General features: G+C 46.3%; 1 protein-coding gene across 3 annotated transcripts in view; it reads left to right on the top strand.

Moving 5' to 3' along the window:
- Window positions 1-1,249: 1,249 nt before the first annotated feature.
- nae1 (nedd8 activating enzyme E1 subunit 1) overlaps window positions 1,250-19,259 on the top strand; it is a 41,981-nt gene continuing 23,971 nt past the window's right edge. For 2 of the 3 annotated variants that reach the window (XM_078544670.1, XM_078544669.1), the window contains exons 1-10: window positions 1,250-1,380; window positions 3,766-3,869; window positions 3,963-4,023; window positions 8,028-8,058; window positions 10,420-10,491; window positions 11,481-11,560; window positions 13,563-13,672; window positions 14,431-14,540; window positions 16,293-16,355; window positions 18,708-18,771. In XM_078544670.1, the coding sequence (XP_078400796.1) occupies window positions 1,328-1,380; window positions 3,766-3,869; window positions 3,963-4,023; window positions 8,028-8,058; window positions 10,420-10,491; window positions 11,481-11,560; window positions 13,563-13,672; window positions 14,431-14,540; window positions 16,293-16,355; window positions 18,708-18,771 (748 nt within the window). In that variant the 5' untranslated portion in view covers window positions 1,250-1,327. Of the gene's footprint in view, window positions 1,381-3,765; window positions 3,870-3,962; window positions 4,024-8,027; window positions 8,059-10,419; window positions 10,492-11,480; window positions 11,561-13,562; window positions 13,673-14,430; window positions 14,541-16,292; window positions 16,356-18,707; window positions 18,772-19,259 lie in introns of those variants that run through there. The other variant, XM_078544671.1, reaches the window with a different exon arrangement.

Raw genomic sequence — 19,259 nt, 5'->3', positions numbered from 1 at the left:
TATCGCTAGAGGAACCCAGCACTGTTACAGATCTTGCCGAATTCAACAACAAGGCGCAAAAATGTGTCCAGTTCTGGCTGGGCCGTGTATAGACTGTCCATGGACATGATAAGAAGAATTCTCTTAGTGGGTAACTGGAATTTCAAACTTTGTCTACTTTAAACAAAATGTTACTGGTCCCTAACCAGATCATAACAGCTCACAGAGTTTAATCATTCAAGGTCTCTATAGGAAAAGGGATATATGTGTTATATGTGGCCCAAGTGAAATATGCCGTAACAAAAGACTGCTCAGAACTGCTGAGCTAAACAGTACTTGTTAAATTGAATGTCCAAGCTGTCCAATCAAATATTGCCTTCATTCTCTTTTCTAATAAGGTTGGAAGACATTTCGCTGTTGAATTTTCATTAATGTAAAATAAATGTTAGAAATTGATTTATATCCACCTATATGTACTGCTTCCCATTTCCCTCACATCAGCCCTTTAAGCCCCAATCATAAACTTCAACCCACAATCTAGAGTGGCACTGCTGTACAGTATTGAGGGAGTGCTACATTGTTGGAGGCGTTGTTATTCAGGTGGGGTGTCAAACTGAGACACCCATCTACTTCAGGATATATCATATGGGTAATTTGAGACATGGCATGTGGTAAGTGTTGGATAAGAGGATAAGATTGGCATCCAGTGGAATATATACCAAAATAACATGTGATTGATTGAATTCATGGGGCAGATAGAAGGATATAAAACCATGCACAGTAATTAAATGTTAGTGAGGCAAATACAATTCTTAACCTAAAAGTCTCATCTGAAAGACAGCACCTCTAACAATGCTCAGCAGTGTTCCCTTAATACTGCATTGGAGTTTCTGACTTGATATTTTGTGCTCAGGTCCTGGAGTGGAACTTTAACTTGTGACTCAGAAGCAAGAATGCCACCAACTGAGCCACAGTTGACGCTATACTTACTTCAGTCACTGTGCTTTTAATAACTAGGGACAGTTACTGTCCCTTTAACTGAACTGTCCATGTAACAAACCAGCAAAAGTCACTGTCCCTTTAACAACCAGCATCACTGTCCCTTTAACAACCTGGGTCACTGTCCCTTTAACAACCTGGGAACACTGTCCCTTTAACAACCTGGGAACACTGTCCCTTTAACAACCCGGCTGCTGAATTTGCGCTCACTGCGCCCTCTGCTGCTGAGCCGCCGCCATTTCCTCCTGTGGCGAATCTACCGCCGCGAATCTGCTGCCTGGTTTCAGTCGGTGCCGAATGTGCAGCGGCGGGTGGCGGGGGTGCTGCATTTACCTGTCCCCGGCTCCCCATGGCGGCGGCGAGCGGCCTGAAGAAGGAGGAGAAATATGACCGGCAGCTGCGGTGAGGCGGGGCCGGAGGCCGGGCGCGGGGAGGCCCCTGACTCTTACCCCCCCCACCCCCCCTGACTCTTACCCCCCCCCACCCCCCCTGACTCTTACCCCCCCCCACCCCCCCTGACTCTTTCCCCCCCCCACCCCCCCTGACTCTTACCCCCCCCCACCCCCCCTGACTCTTACCCCCCCCCACCCCCCCTGACTCTTTCCCCCCCCCACCCCCCCTGACTCTTACCCCCCCCCACCCCCCCTGACTCTTACCCCCCCCCACCCCCCCTGACTCTTACCCCCCCCCACCCCCCCTGACTCTTACCCCCCCCACCCCCCCTGACTCTTTCCCCCCCACCCCCCCTGACTCTTCCCCCCCCACCCCCCGACTCTTTCCCCCCCACCCCCCCGACTCTTTCCCCCCCACCCCCCCGACTCTTTCCCCCCCACCCCCCCGACTCTTTCCCCCCCACCCCCCCGACTCTTTCCCCCCCACCCCCCCGACTCTTTCCCCCCCCACCCCCCCGACTCTTTCCCCCCCACCCCCCCGACTCTTTCCCCCCCACCCCCCGACTCTTTCCCCCCCACCCCCCCGACTCTTTCCCCCCCACCCCCCCGACTCTTTCCCCCCCACCCCCCCGACTCTTTCCCCCCCACCCCCCCGACTCTTTCCCCCCCACCCCCCCGACTCTTTCCCCCCCACCCCCCCGACTCTTTCCCCCCCACACCCCCGATTCTTCCCCCCGACTCTTTCCCCCCCACCCCCCCGACTCTTTCCCCCCACCCCCCCTGACTCTTCCCCCCCACCCCCCCTGACTCTTCCCCCCCACCCCCCCGACTCTTTCCCCCCCACCCCCCCGATTCTTCCCCCCCACCCCCCCGACTCTTTCCCCCCCACCCCCCCGACTCTTTCCCCCCCATCCCCCCTGATTCTTCCCCCCCACCCCCCCGATTCTTCCCCCCCTACCCCCCCCCGACTCTTTCCCCCCCACCCCCCCGACTCTTTCCCCCCCACCCCCCCCGACTCTTTCCCCCCCACCCCCCCCGACTCTTTCCCCCCCACCCCCCCGACTCTTTCCCCCCCACCCCCCCGACTCTTTCCCCCCCACCCCCCCGACTCTTCCCCCCCCACCCCCCCTGACTCTTCCCCCCCCACCCCCCCTGACTCTTCCCCCCCCACCCCCCCTGACTCTTCCCCCCCCCACCCCCCCTGACTCTTCCCCCCCCCACCCCCCCGACTCTTTCCCCCCCACCCCCCCCGACTCTTTCTCCCCCCATCCCCCCGACTCTTTCTCCCCCCCACCCCCCTTTCTGTCACATCCCCCTCTCAGTTGACATGTCCATGTAAATGTGGGTTTACCAGTTTGCTGATGGGGTGAACGGGATCCTCTGTGACCTCCTGGGAAATGTCTGCTTACTGAATGTAAACAAAGGGATTATGTCTGCATGAGATTACTGGACAGTTAGAAGCATCATAGCCAAACGCAGATCCTGTGCACGTGGGTGCTCAGGATTTGCAAGAAAATTATGAGGGTCAGGATTCTGGTTATTTCATTTTCTCTCACCCAGAGACACCAAGGCAATCATAGCATCTCTACCTCTGCCCTAACCATCAGCACAGGCAGCCGTCACTGGAGTGTAATCCTGTATCGTACCTCATACCAAGTCCCGTTCATTCATCACCCCTCTGCTTGCTGAACTACTTCAGCTCCTTATCTGCAATACCTGGATTTTAAAACTCTCAACCTTGTTTTCAGATCCCTCCATCGGCTCACCCTCCCTATGTCTGTAATTTCCTCCAACACCACAGCTGTCTGAGATAACTACGCTCCTCTAATTCTGGCATCCGCATATTCCTGATTTTAATTAGTGGCTGTGCTGTCAGTTGCCTGGGCTCCAAGCTCTGGAGTTCCCTCTGTATACCTCGCCACCTCGCTACCTCGCTCTCCTTAAGACACTCCTTAAAATCTACCTCTTTGACCAAGCTTTTGGTCATCTACTCTAATATCTCCTTAAGTGGCTTAGTGTCAAACTTTGTTTAATAGCACTCCTGTAAACCACCTTGGGATGTTGTACTTTGTTTAAAAGATGCTTTTTATGAATGCAAGTAGTTGTTGTTGTAACCGAGAATACCTCTCTAGGTTCAGCCACACCAAGCCAATTGTGGAGCACTTGCTGCTCCCAAGACCAGGAATAGAGACATGAATTTTGTGTTGTGTATGGCTTCACTACGTCTGTGCACAGTTATTTACTTAGTGAACCTTTGTATGATTGTGTGTGTGTGTGTGTGTGTGTGTATTTATGGGGTGGAGGGGGGGAGCTGAGGCATTTGGGTTTGCTCAAGGACTCTCTGCTTGAACGAAGTTACAATGTTTAATTCCACTGTCTGCATTTCCTCCTGTAGGCTGTGGGGAGATCATGGACAGGAAGCATTGGAAGCCGCTCATGTCTGTCTGATTAACGCCAGTGCCACTGGCACTGAAATCTTGAAGAACCTAGTGCTTCCTGGTAAGATTGGAGTAGTTAAAGTTCCAATAAAACTAAAGTTATCAGTACAGCCAGCCTATTGGAAATTTTCATTCTCGCTCTTCTCATCCCCAGGAATTGGATCTTTTACCATAGTAGATGGCAGCGTTGTCGCTGGGGAGGATGTTGGCAATAAGTAAGTCTTTAAACATTGTAATGTTTTATTTTGTCCATTTGCAGTTTAATGCTGAATATGCCATTTTTTTATGCAGGAGAATGGACAGGTCAGAGCGCTGCCCGACTCCAACCTCTAGAACTCCCTCCCTCAGCATTAAACCTCATCACCTCATTCTCCACTCACCTGTGGTTCACTTGCTCCTAATTTGCCCCTCCCCTCCATTTCTCCCTCATGCTCAGTGATCACTCTTTGAATTCAGTGCCCTGTCATGTTTTGTATGTTCAGAGCTCTGTAAAATGTGAGGTAGTCCACCTTTCTTCACAGGTGGTATTTGCTATTGAAGCTGTGTGTGTTGACTCTTGCCTGTAGTTGGGGGGGGAGAGAAGGCGTGTGGTGTGGCGCCAGAGCTAAATGCTAAACAGTGTTATTTTTGACACTTTCTGCGACACTAAGGTAAGGAGCAGGTAGTGGGCAGGGGGATCACTGGGTGGGTAGAATGAAAATGAACTTTGAGTCTGGGCCAGCCACTTGTCGTTGTCCGTGTGTCTGTGATAACTGGTCGGGTGCGTGAAGTTCTGCTTGAAGGCAGATCTTCATCTCCACAATGATTCTGTGCTGGTCACTCCTACCGATACTGTCATGGACAGATGCTTCTGCGGCAGGCAGGTTGGTGAGGATGAAGTCAAGTATGTCTTTCCCTCTTGTTGGTTCCCTCGCCACCTGCCGCAGACCCAGTCTAGCAGCTAGGTCCTTTGGGACTCGGCCAGCTCGGTCAGTAGTGGTGGTACCGAGCCACTCTTGATGATGGACATTGACAACCCCCACCCAGAGTAAATTCTGTGCCCTTGCCACCCTCAGCGTTTCCTCCAAGTGGTTTTCAGCTGGGGCAGTGGGGAGCGGTGGCCAAACGTGGCAATCAGCAGGAGGTTTCCTTGCCCACGTTTGACCTGATGCCATGAGACTTCATGGTGTCCGGAGTCGATGTTGAGGACTCCCAGGACAACTCCCTCCCGCCTGTATACCAGTATATTGTCCAAGTCACGCTGCAATGCAGGCAGGGACGGCTTCAGGAGCTGAGGAGTTACAAATGTTGCTGAACATTGTGTAACATCCCCACTTCTAATGTTATGGAGGGGAGGGGAGATCATCTCTACTGGGCCTGTCCTGCTGGTTGGACAGGACATACCCAGGAATGGCCATTGTCTGTAAGGTTTGTTTCTGTGAGATTCTCCCCCAAAACAGCAGAGGTTGGACGTCAGTTGGAAGTTTCGAAACTGAAATTGATGTTTTGCAAGGCAAGGGTATTAAGGATCGGTGAACCAAGGTGGGGTAGGTGGAGTTGAAATGCAAAAGTGAAACACCACAGGTGCTGGAAACCTGAAATTAAAAACAGAAAATGCTGGAAATAATCAACAGGTCAGGCAGCATCTGTGGAGAGAAACAGTTAAGGTTTCAGGTTGATGATCTTTCATCAGAACTGGAAAGGTTTTAGACAAGTACAGAGGCAGGGAAAAGAGGGAGGGGGGAAAGAACAAAAGAGGAAGATGTGGGATAGGGTGGAAGCAAAAGAAATGAATAGACAAGAGGGATAATGGTGCAAGGTGACAGGGGTGGTAATGGAACAAGAAAAGAAACAAAAATGGTGTTAAATGAGCTGAAAATGATAAAAGCAGTATTTATATGGCTAGTCCAGTTCAGTTTCTGGTCAATGGCAACCCCCAGGATGTTGATAGTGGGGGATTCAGTGATGGTAATGCCATTGAATGTCAAGGGGTGATGGTTAGATTCTCTCTTGTTGGAGATGGTCATTGCCTGGCACTTGTGTGGCGAAATGTTACTTGCCACTTGTCAGCCCAAACCTGGATATTGTCCAAGTCACGCTGCAATGCAGGCAGGGACAGCTTCAGTATCTGAGGAGCTACAAATGTTGCTGAACATTGTGCAACATCCCCACTTCTAATGTTATGGAGGGGAGGTCATTGATGAAGCAGCTGAAGATGGTTGGGCTGAGGACACTACCCTGAGGAACTCCTGCAGTGATGTCCTGGAGCTGAGATGACTGAACTCCAACAACCACAACCATTGTGCTCAGTATGACTCCAACCAATAGAGAGCTTCCCCTGATTCCCATTGACTTAAATTTTACTCTGGTTCCTCGATGCCACATCTGGTCAAATGCTGCCTTGATATCGAGGGCATTCACTCTCTCCTCCCCAAGTGACACCAATACAGTCAACCAAGTGCTATAAAAAGAGGTGAGGGAAGGGGATCTGATTAGAAATAGAACAAAAAAAAAAGGCTTAATTGAATAATGCTTTTCACAACCACTGGACGTCTCACACGCTTTACAGCCAATGTAGTGCCTTTTTGAAATGTAGTCACTATTGTCGTGTAAGAAACGTGGCAGCTAATTTGCACAGAGCAAATGCCCACAAAGAGCAATGTGATAATGACCAAATAATCTGCTTTTGTGATGCTGATAAGGATTTAGCCTGGACACTGAGAAGAACTCCTCTTTCGAAATACAACCTTGAGATCTTTTACATCTACCTTAAATGAAGACGGGCCTGAGTTCAACGTCTCAGCCAATAGCTGGCACCACTAACGGTGCAGCAGCACTTACCACTGGAGTGTCAGCCGTGATTTTTGTGTTCAAGTCCTGGAGTGGGACTTGAACCCAGAAACTTGTGAATCAGGGATGAGAGTGCTACCAACTGAGTCACAGCGGACACAAAGAATGTTCACTGGATCCCACTAAGAGGCAGGCGTACCTACGGCACAAATGGGTCCCATATACATATATAATATAAAAGCAAAAAACTGCGGATGCTGGAAATCCAAAACAAAAATAAAAATACCTGGAAAAACTCAGCAGGTCTGGCAGCATCTGCGGAGAGGAACAGTTAACGTTTCGAGTCCGTATGACTCTTCAACAGAACTAAGTAAAAATAGAAGAGAGGTGAAACATAAGCTGGTTTAAGGGGGGGTGGGACAAGCAGAGCTGGATAGAGGGCCAGTGATAGGTGGAGATAGCCAAAAGATGTCAATGACAAAAGGACAAAGAGGTGTTGAAGGTGGTGATATTATCTAAGGAATGTGCTAATTAAGGGTAGAAAGCAGGACAAGCAAGGTACAGAACAACCTTCAACACCTCTTTGTTCTTTTGTCTATGACATCTTTTGGTTATCTCCACCTATCACTGGCCCTCTATCCAGCTCTACTTGTCCCACCCCCTCTTAAACCAGCTTATATTTCACCTCTCTTCCTATTTTTACTTAGTCCTGTTGAAGAGTCAGACTGACTCGAAACGTTAACTGTGTTCCTCTCCACAGATGCTGCCAGACCTGCTGAGTTTTTCCAGGTATTTTTATTTTTGTCCCATATACATATCTTTGATTTGAAGGAAGGTTTTTATTCTTTCATAGGATGTGGGCATCACTGACAAGGCCAGCATTTGTTACCCATCCCTGATTGCCCTTGAGAAGGTGGTGGCCAACAAGACATTGCCTTCTTGGCCACCACCACCTCGAACTGAGTGCCTTGCTAGGCCATTTCAGAGGGCAGATAAGAGTCGAGCACATTGCTGTGGATCTGGAGTCACATGTAGGCCAGACCGGGTGAGGATAGCTGATTTCCTTCCCTAAAGGGTACTAGTGAACCAGATGGGTTTTTACAACAGTCAATGATAGTTGTCATGGTCACCATCGCTGAAACTAGCTTTCAATTCCAGACTTTTGAACCCATTAGCCTTCGCCTCTTGATTACTTGTCCAGTAACATTACCACTATGCCACCATCTCCCCAAGTGTGTGGAATTAAAGAAGTTATTCAATAGATACAGACACAAATCAATCATGATCTAATTGAATAGTGGAATAGGCTTGAGGAGCTGAGTGTCTTCCTATCTAAATGTCTTTGTGGTTACAGAGTTGAAATCATTTCCTCCTGACTCTCAAACACCAGATGTGAGTAGTGGGTGCCAGATTTTATTCTCTTTCCTGACTGTATTTTATCCTCTTGCAGCTTCTTCCTGACAAAAAACAGTATTGGAAAGGTGAGTTCTTGTGTTTTTTTAAATTTAGAAGCTGTGATCTGAAACAATATTTGCTCAATGAAGAAAGATTTTCTTTTTACTGTGAGGCCCGGTCATCACATTGACACCTGCACTCATGGTATGGCTGAGCCCTGGAACAGGGTTTGTGGTGTATTGCGGGGTTTAAGCTGCAGCTGAGTGCTCTCTGGGGCCGTTCAGAGCAGGGAACGCTGTGAAAACCTGCATGAATCGCACTATAGCTGGACTCAGTGCTTTCGAAAGAGTGAGAAAGAGAGAGGCTAATAAAGGCCTTTAAAAAGAGAGAGCAAAGCATTGAGGCTTGTTTCTAGGGGAATAAAATTGAAAAGCAGATAAGTTATGGTAAACTTGTATAGAACTTTGTTTAGACCACACTTGGCCTGTGCACAGTTCTGGTCTCCAAATTTTAAAAAGGATGTGGAGGCACTGGACAAGGTACAAAAAGATTTGCTCGGATGATACCATAACCGAGAAGTTACACCTCTCTGGCATCATTTGTTTGGCCTCCTGTTCTCCATGCTCCTGACCTTTGCCTTCCCTACAGATCCAGAAAGAGCCTACTTGCATACTAGGTTAGAAGGCAAGCTCTACAATCTATCCAGACTGCAGGTGAAGACAGAAGCACATCGCGTCCTGATCAGAGAACTCCTCTACTTGGATGATCCTGCGTTATTCGCCCACACGGAAACTCAGTTACAGACTCCTGGAATGTCTCTCCCATGCCCGTGACTTGTTCTCCCTGACTATAAATGTCAAGAAAACCGTGGTCATGGGACAAGGTGTTGCATTTCCGCCTCTGATCACACTGCATAACACTCCTCTGGAAGCGGTTAGCAGATTCTGCTGCCTCGGGTCCACGGTGACAAACAAACTGTCCCTTGATGCAGAACTTGACACATGCATGAGGGAGCTCCAACCTTCGACCAACTCACAAAACGTACCCTGGAATAACATCAAGCTGACTCTTTGGGCCAAACTGAAATAAAAACAGAAATTCCTGGGAAAAACTCCACAGGTCCGGCAGCATCTGTGGAGAGGGAAATGGAGTTCCGAAGAAGAGTCACGTTGGACAAGAAACGTTAACTCTGTTTCTCTCTCCATAGATGCTGCCAGACCTATTGGGTTTTTCCAGAACTTTCTGTTTTAGTTTCTGATTTCCAGTTTCTGCAGTGTTTTGCTTTTACCCTAGGACCAAGCTGATGGTTTATAAGGTCTGTGTTCTCAGCACTTTGCTGTAAGGCTGTGAAATTTGGATGACTTACAGCTGTCAGGGAAAGAAGCACAACAATTTCCATCTTCGCTGTCTTTGGTGCATTTTGGGCAGGACAAAATCACGAATGCGGCAGTTCTCTCAAAGACAGAGCTCCCAAGCTTTTAGCCACTCATCGAACAGGGTGGCTTCCTTGGCTCGGGCACGTCTGCAGGGTGGAAGACAGTTGGAGACCCAAGGACTTATTGTATGGTGAGGTATCTGGAGCCAGACGACCAATAGGATGCCAAGGCTCTGCTTCAAGGATGCAAACCTGTCATGAAGTTCAAAACATTGATCATTACACTTGGGAGCCCCCACTAGCTGACAACAGGAAAATGGCAACACCTTCTGGGGGCTGGCGTGCCAAACCATAATAACTTGGCAACTGACATCAACACTACAAACAACAACCCATAATGACCCTCAGTAGTTTCATGCGCGGCACTTGTGGCAGAACCTGCCTCTTAAAGATTGGTCCTCACAACCATCAGTAAAGCAGCACCAAACGAAGACACCCCATCTGAATTGGCTGGTTTGCTGCTTGTCCATCATCTTTCGTAGATGTAAGGATGCCAACAATCGTCCAACCAGTACCTACCTGGAAAGGTTGAAAAGGCCGGTGCTCTTTTCTGTAGAAAAGAGAAGACTGAGTGTCTTTAAGATTATGAAAGAGTTTGAGAAGGTAGGCCTAGTAAAGATGTTTCCACTTGCAGGAGAGAGCAGAACAAGGGGCCATTAATATAAGAGAGACGCTGATAAATCAAATAGGGAATTAAAGAGAAACCTCTTTATCTAGAGAGTAATGAAAATGTGGACCGATCACAGGGAGTGGTTGAGGTGAATAATATAGATATATTTAAGGGGATGCTAGATAAACACAAGGGAGAAAGGAATAGAAGGATAACTGATGGGAGATGAAGTAGGTTTGGAGAATGTTTGTGTGGAGCATAAACACTGGTGTGCACCAGTGGGCTGAATGGTCTCTTTCTGTGCTGTAAATATTTTATAAAGGAAGGGAAGTTGTTTTAAAGTGAGCAAATAGCTGGAAAAAAGAATGACGTTTTTACGTTTCTATTCCCCTTTCAATTCAGAACCGAGCCCAAGCAGCCATGGAGCTGCTACAAGAGCTGAATAGTGACGTCAGTGGAAACTTCATGGAGGAGGTGAGAATGTTTCCGTTGAGCAGGATACAAGATTTTACTACATTGTTCTAAAATGGCATTTAAAAGATAAACTATGTCTTTCACCACGTTGTAAATTCACAAATTCTTCCGCACAATGAGCAAGAAGAAACTGCTCCCACTGGCAGGAGGGTCAGTTACTAGAGGTCACAGATTTAAGATAATTGGCAAAAGGACCAGAGGGAAGATGAGAATGCAACTAGTTGTTACAATCGGGAAGGCACTGTCTGAAAGGGTGGTGGAAGCAGATTCAGTAGTAACTTTCAAAAGGGCATTGGATACGTACTTAAAGGGGGAAAAAAAATCAGCGTTATGGGGAAAGAACAGGGAGTGGGACTAACATGATAGCTGTTTTGTGAAGAAGCAGTACAGGTATGAAGGGTCAAGTGACCTTCCTCTATGTTCTAAGGTACAAGACAATGACTTACTTTTGGGGTGCACTTAAGTTAATGGGTCAGCTGCTTTCCCTCTCAGCATCTGGCAAAGAGCATATACTGAATGACCAGTTAATCTGTTTTTGTCTCTGGGATACAGTTGGGTAAGGGTGGAGTATTTTTTGGAAGTGCCCATAACTCTAAATGGCTCCATTCTAAGGCTCCTTGACATCAACCTAAGCCAACCGAAAGGAGGGGAAGGGGGTTCTCAATTTAACATCTTTACCTGTTTCTGGAATGGGGGTGACATTGACATTCAAGTATTCATTGCTTGTCGTTATCTGTCCTGAGGCCAATAAAATTAAGAGCCAATCACAAGGAATGGGACTGGAGTCACGTAGGCCAGAGTGGGTAAGGATGGCAGGTTCCCTTCCCTGAAAGAGGTTAGTGATCCAGTTGAATTTGTACGAGCAGCCGGCAGCTTTTGTGGAAAGGATAACGGGAGGGCATTTGCAGTTGAAGCTAAATGTTTTGTATTTATTACGTTTGTATGCCTTGTTTGGAATTGGCTGAGAAAGGAAATTTTGACACTTTCAGAACCTTGACCAGCTGCTTGAAAATGATCCCACATTCTTCCTCAGATTCAACATGGTGATTGCTACTCAACTCTCAGAAAGGTAAGCAGCAGCAGCCTTATAATACTTATATATTTACTTAGTTTTTCAGTCATTGGCCCATAACTACCAAGCTCCAGGGTAGCATATGTGGGGGGCTGCGCCAAAGATGTGCTGCGGGACCCCCCCCCGCCCCCACCCACCCCCGACCCGGAAGTTTCCAGATAAGGACTGCATGGCAGTTGCTCAGGGAGTTCGAACTTCTGATGAGCAATTGCCCTGCACTGGGAACTATCCGAAAATGCAACTTAAATCGCAAATTTGGGATGGTTCTGGCTGCCTTCCAGCAATAGTTACCCAGAAAAGTTAGAAGAATTAAAACCACTCTAACTTCTGGGCTGCCTTCAATTGTAGGCCTTTGGGAACCTGCTGCACTGGAGTGATCTCACCCAGCTGTAGCTGGAAGGTTGGGCGGGACAGGAGCGGCTGGATTTCACGGTAAGTAATTACGAGCAGAATGGCAATTCGACTCGATTGCTACTGCCCCAGAAGTTACGGATCATTATTCCCCTTCCCTCCAGGGCCTTACAAGTCAGGAATACTCTCCTGGCCTGAATGATTGCAGCTCAAACAGCACTGAGGAAGCACAACTCTCTCCAGAGCAAACCAGCCCATCCACTGTGTTAAACATTCACTCCTTCCACCACTGATGCACAGTGGCAGCACTGTGTTTCAACTCAGCAAGGCTCCTTCAACAGCCCCTTCCAAACCCGCAACTTCTACCACCTAGAAGGGCAAGGGCAGCAAGTGCATGTGAACATGTAGCTCCTTTTAGGACGTACCAAAGTGCTTTACAGCCAAAGTAAGTACTTCTGAAGTGTAATCACTGTTGTGATTTAGGAAACGTGGCAACCAAATTGCACACAGCAACCTCCCACAAACAGCAAAGTATTAAGTGACTATATAATCTGTTTTTAGTGATGTTGGTGGAGGGATAATTAGGTCCTGCTCCTCTTTGAAATAGTGGCATGGGATCTTTACATCTACACAAGAGGGTAGACGGGGCCTCAGTTTGAAATCTCATCTGAAAGATGGCATGTACCTCTCAGTACCGCATTGGGAGTGTCAGCCTTGATTATGTGCTCATCTCTGGAGCAGGACCTAACCCATGACTTTCTGACTCAGAAGGAGCTACCCTAGTCTGCTGGTTACAATTTATCCATTTTAATTGAAACGTTTGGTTATTAAAACAACCTGGCAGTTTCATGGTCATGTTTTCTGGTGCCAGGCCACAGATTACCAGATGTATTGAATTCAGATTCACAATTTACCATGGTGAGATTTGGATATGCTGCCATCTCTGGGATTACTAACCGATAGGCTACGTTAAACATGGTTGGGTTTCTGTGCATGTCAAATACCCAAGAAAAAGATAACAAATGAAGAGGGCATATCTCCACCACGCTGTGTTAAGTCAAAATTATTACAATTGCGCAGCTCTTCCGAGTGACTTTTCCCTGCCTGGTTGATGCTCTGTAACTAAAGCTGAAAAAAGAAATATTTTTATTAAAGAGCATCCATCTCGCTGAGGAGGCTTCATGCCAATCCACATCCAACAATCTGCTCTGAACACTCTGCTCACATTTTGACACCTGTGACAAATTCCACCATGCCAGCTGAGACAATCTACAACATTCTAAAACAATCGACAACATTCTTAAAAAAAAAGGCAATTCGCCCTATCTCCCAATGTTAACAGATGGATCTTTTAAAAAAAATTTCAGGATCTGGATCTACACCTTAACCAAAAGAATCAGTTCTTCCTTGGGCCATACCCAATTGTGTACCAAGTTTCGTTGAAATCCATCAATTAGTTTTTGAGACATATCGTTTATAGACAAACAGACTAACAAACGGGCGAAAACATTACCTCCCTCCACTTTCAGCGGTGGAGGTAAGGATGGCAAGTAGACCTAATGGCAGGAGTGCTGGTAGCTATTTGGTAATCTTTTAGATATGACATATCCTTAACTATAAAATAAATGACTTTGTTTGCTGCTGTCAGTTCACTGCTTCGTTTGTCGACTATCCTTTGGAACGCTGATGTGCCACTGCTGGTGTGCCGGACGTATGGGCTGGTTGGCTACATGAGACTGGCCATAAAGGAGCATCCAGGTAGGCTTCCATATCATTCTACTCCTCAACCATCACTGATTCTCCTCTGGTGTTGCTCGAGGTGGATCAGATGGTATATGGTTTTAATGCCACAGGAACATTATATTGTATTGTTAAAAGGCATATCTACAATATAGAGGGACTAGTGAAGCTGTGATTGTTCTCCTTAGAGCAGAGATGATTCAGGGGAGATTTGATGTAGGTGTTCAAAAATGATGCAGAGTATTGATAGAGTTATCGGGGAGAAACTGTTCCCACTGGCAGGAGGGTTGATAACTAGAAGCCACAGATTTAAGAAAATTGGCAAAAGGACTAGAGGATAGATGAGAATTTTTCTTATGGAGTGAGTTGTTGTGATCTGAAACACGCTGCCTGAACATGTGATGAAAAGCAGATTCAATAGTACCTTTCAAAAGGGAATTGGATAAATATTTAAAATGGAAAAAAATGAATTATGGCGAAAGAGCAGAGGAGTGGGATTAATTGGATAGCTCTTTCAAAGAGGTACAGACGCATTTGCGAACATGCATGCGCACGTACACACTCTCTTGCCCTGTGGAGAGTTTACTTAACATCCAGCATTCAAAATCCTGAATTTGTACCTTGAATTTTGTGTGTCATAGATTGAGGAGGATTTGTGACATTGGAATGAATTGTTGAGACAGTTTGGGATATGATATAAATTTCGCAATAAAACTGACGGTGTATATTGTGAATTTAAGGCTTTGGGGTGGATGATGCAGATCTTTTCTTTCCAGTTGTGGAATCCCACCCTGACAATGCGCTGGAAGATCTGAGACTTGACTCGCCTTTCCCACATCTGAAGGATCATATTCAGGCGTATGACTTGGATAAAATGGACAAAAAGGTACAACAACAACACCAGTGGAAGATCCAGTAATAAAGACAAAAATTTCCCTAAGCCTGGGGAGTTTATGACTAGGGGATCATAGACTCAGGATAAGGGTTTGGCCACTTAGGACTGAGACGAGAAGAAATTTCTTCACAGAGGGTTGTGAATCTTTGGAATTCTCTATCCCAGAGGATTGTAGGTGCTCAGTCGTTGAGTAAATTCAAGGCAAAGATCAATACATTTTTGGGCATTACAGGATTCAGGGGATATGGAGATCAGGGCGGGAAAGTGAAGTTGAGGTGGAAGATCAGCCATGATCTTATTGTATGGTGGAGCAGGTTTGAGGGAGCTTACTCCTGTAGCTTACTCCTGCTCCCATTTATTATTTCTTATGCAAATTGCCAGTACTAAAATTGATTTAGTGGGTTTAGAAATTGCATTCACAGTTGTTGCATTGAGAATGGAAATGCATGGAATTGAGCGGAGGGGTGATCAAAGGGTTTGGAGCTACATGGTGAAGAAGAGAAGAGAGCCGGGGAGGAGGAACAGGCAAAGTGGAGAGAGAGAGAGAGAGAGAGAGAAGAGGAGTCTGGACTGGATTTGATCCCAGCTCCTACAGCTGAAAGGGCTGAGAGTGTACCAGTGAATACCAGATGTGTCTCAGACATTGAAGGAAGGAATATGCTCCTAGATGTGCTGTAAAGTGACTAATAATAGGTATTTATGTGACGGTGGTGCAGTTTGAGGTAATCACTTGATAGGCATGGCATTCTCATTGTTGAAGTTTGTGACCTATTGTGGAACTAAAGCCAAGTAATCCCTTGATAAATGATGAAATGGAGATGCAAGTGGCTCTTCCTGAGGAGGTTATGCTTCCATTTGCCCTTAAAGCTATTCATTAATTCTCACCTCTGATTCCCCTTCTCCTTATGGGGATACTATCTCCCTTCTGCCTGAAGCTGCTTATCAATGTCAGGACTGAGAATGGGAACTTGAAGCGTGGGGGACTAAAATCCTGTCACCCTTGCATCTTGTACTGCACCATTGTGGCTGGGTTTGCTCTCTGGTACATTGTACAGGGTGAGCAAGGAGAGGGAAACCATAGAATAGAATATTCCGTTGATATCTATTAGTCAGCACTCAGTCATCATTGTATCCTGTGACACATGGGATGGTAGAAAGTGAACTGGATGGACCTTGGTCTTTTATCATCCTGGGGTTCCCATGTACAGTGAAGCCCTGAACATATTAGTCTAGACACCATCCTTATGCCTCTGGGACTTGCATTCAAATGTAGCCCAGCGTAATAAGGTGAAAGTTCCCTGTGGTTGTAAGGGTGCTACGTGAAATGAGTTTGGGTAGCTTAATGAGCATGAGACCACAGCATAGGACTGCTTGTAATTCAGCATTAGTTGGTGCTAAATTGGCAATCTCTCCTAATTAGGTGTATTGGGTGTGAGTGGGTTTGAAAAATGCAACATAGGTATAAATGAAGACACAGTGTAGGTTATGTTGAGTCATGGGAGTTTTAGCTTGTGTGTAACCCATGCTGTGCCTGGGAGCATTTTATGCTGGCACTCAGTGCCTAAAGCAGTAAAGCCTATTCCTGAGCATTAAAACTTGCCTTTAAAGTACATAAAAATTCACAAGTGCAGAAAGAAAACTTTAAAACAAAAAGTAAGGTCAAGTGCGATAATGTGATGTATGTTCACTGGTACAGTTGTACCTGCTGTAGTAACTGATGCAGTTTATTCCCTGATATGGCAGGACCATAGTCATACACCATGGATAATTGTGGTAGCCAAATACCTGGAAAAGTGGTGCATGGAGGTACGTTGTGTATTTTCTGTTAATATTACCTTGATGTGTAATCCTTACCCAGCTGAGCAAACGGAATCCCCACACATTTATAAATCATTCTGTACAAGTTCAAATACTGCTTCAATCTCCGCAGGATTTGCTGCACTTCTGTGTTTCAGGTGCCATAATTAAATTGGGACATTCAACTGTTCGGAATCTCGTCACAATGTTTACTTTACAAATCTTGTGTCTGTGACAGAAAGAGAATGCAATTCCTGCCTCCACTTGTTTACTAGTGAGTTTTTCCCCTTCCCCTTCTCTTTGCTAGTCTTCGCCTCTCCCGACTGCTCCTTCAGGTATTGCCAGGGTGCAGTTCTGCAACATAAGTGGTCATTATTCACATAGTCTGCCTCTTGCAGGAGGCATCAGTGGAAACTCAGACCCCATCCATGTCCAGCACCTGCAACGGAATTCACCAGATAGAGGTCTGGTGTGTGATTCTCTGGCTGACATTTCCTTTCCCAATCCTGGAGCGCTGATACCAGTTCGAGCGCCCTTAATATCTACATCCTGTGTTCTTATGCTTCCATTTTGTTAGGCAAGGGTGTCGAGGGTTACGGAGGGCAGACAGAAAAGTGGGGCTGAGACTACAACCAGATCAGCTATGAGCTTATTGAATGGTGGAGCAGGCTCAAAGAGCCAAATGGCCACCTCCTGCTCCTATCCGAGATCACTTGGATAACGCAGCAGAATGTTGTCTGCCCATGGAACTGTATCTGAACACAAATCAGTATCTTCAGGAAGAGGAGGAAGGGAAATAATTTTGATGCAGTGTGCATTATAATTTGTATTTGGGTGCAAACAATCACTGTGATATTGCATTATTGGAATTGTGCTACATCGCCTTTTGGATGAGGTGTTCAGACGAGGCCCTGTCAACCCCTCATATGGATGTTATAAGAGCCCATGCTTACTATTTGAGAAAGACTGGAGTCATAACTAGCACAAAGAAAGACGGTTATGGTTGTTGGAGGCCAATTATCTCAGCCCCAGGACATCGCTGCAGGTTTTCATCAATGACATTCCCTCCACCATAAGGTCAGAAGTGGGGATGTTTGCTGATGATGTACAATGTTTAGTACAGTTTGCAACTCAGATACTGAAGCAATCTGTGCCCAAATGCAGCAAGACCTGGACAACATTCAGGCTTGGGCTGACAAGTGGCAAGTAACATTCATGCCACACAAGTAGCAGGCAATGACTATCTCTAACAAGAGGGAATCTAACCATTTCCCTTTGATGTTCAATGGCATTACCATCACTGAATCCCCCATTATAAACATCCTGGGGGTTACCATTGACCAGAAACTGAACTGGACTAACCATATAAATACTGTGGCTACAAGGACAGATCAAAGGAGAGGAACTCCGTGGAGAGCAATACACCTTCTGACTCCCCAAAGCCTGTCCACCATCTACATGGCACAAGTCAGGAGTGTGATGGAATTCTTTCCACTCACCTGGATGAGTGCAGCTTCAACACTCGAGAAGCTCGACACCATCCAGGACAAAGCAGTCCGCTTGATTGGCGCCCCATCCACCATCTTCAGCAAACACTCCCTCCACCACCGATGTACAATGGCAGCAGTGTACGATCTACAAGATGCACAGCAGTAACTCACCAAGGCTCCATTGACAGCAAAATTAGTGACTTTTACCACTGAGAAGGACAAGGGCAGCAGTTGCATAGGAAAACCACCACCTGCAAGTTTCCCCTCCAGTGACACGCCATCCTGACCTGGAACTATATCGCTGTTCCTTCACTGTTGTAGGATCAAAATCCTGGAATTCTCTCTCTAACAGCACTGTGGGTGTATCTACACAGACTGCAGCAGATGAAGGAGGAGGCTCACCACCACCACCTTCTTGAGAGAAATTAGAGATGGGCAAAGAATGATGACCTAGCCAGTGATGCCCACACCCCATGAATAAATTTTTTTAAAAGTGGGGAATTCTCTTTTGAGTCCTGGCCAGTGTTTAATCTCTCAACCAGCATCCCTTAAATATTACCTGGGCAGTGCTTCATTGCTGTTTCTGTGTGCTTGCTGTGCACAAATTGCCTGCTGCATTTCCTACATTACAACAGTGACTACACTTTACAGAAAGCAACTCATAGATTGCAAAGTGCTTTGGGACTTTCTGAAGTTTGAACAGACCTATGTAAATGCAAGTCTTTTTTTTAACATTTCCAGTATAAAGCCATGACACTGCTCTGTGCTGGCATGACCCTATAAAGCCATTGATCTTATACTGTCTGGTCTTTGTGGAATTGCCTCTGTAAGCAGAGATTCACATTTCCTCTAATTTCTTCAAATTATGCAGCACAATAGCCAGTTACCGAAAACATACAAAGAAAAGGAAGCATTTCGAGAGTTAATACGACAAGGTATGGAATCGCTTTCATTTTTATGGATGGTTTTTATCAATTAGATTTGGTGTGCATAAACAGCCAATTGACTTTGTTTGTTTTAGATCTTCCTAACTAACTTAGCAAGCTAAAAGTTCTTGTAATGCTGTGGTTACGCTATTGGACCAGCAACTGAAGGCCGTGCGTTCAAGTCTCCCTTCCCTACCATAGCAAGTTGTGGAATTAAATTCAAAAGGCCTGGCTTGCCCCAGAAATAGGACCATGTAAGATGCTGTCTTGTGAAAACCCAATTGTTTCATGTTGTCATTCAGGGCAGAGAACCTGCCATCCCTTCCCACCTGATGGTATAACTTGCTGCCAAATGTAACCCAATGTCAACTTAAATTTTAAAAGTGAGCTCTCTATATATAAAAAAAAGCTTATGTTTCAAATGATTGATTTTGCTGGAAAGTACGTGGATAGGCATTGCAAACTAAATGGTACAATTTTAAATCGGTTGGGGAGTT

Source organism: Cetorhinus maximus, chromosome 6 (assembly GCF_964194155.1).
Source record: "Cetorhinus maximus chromosome 6, sCetMax3.hap1.1, whole genome shotgun sequence".
Classification (NCBI taxonomy): Eukaryota; Metazoa; Chordata; class Chondrichthyes; order Lamniformes; family Cetorhinidae; genus Cetorhinus; species Cetorhinus maximus.
The sequence above is the reverse complement of the archived record's forward strand: the minus strand, read 5'-3'. Positions and strand labels throughout refer to the sequence as shown.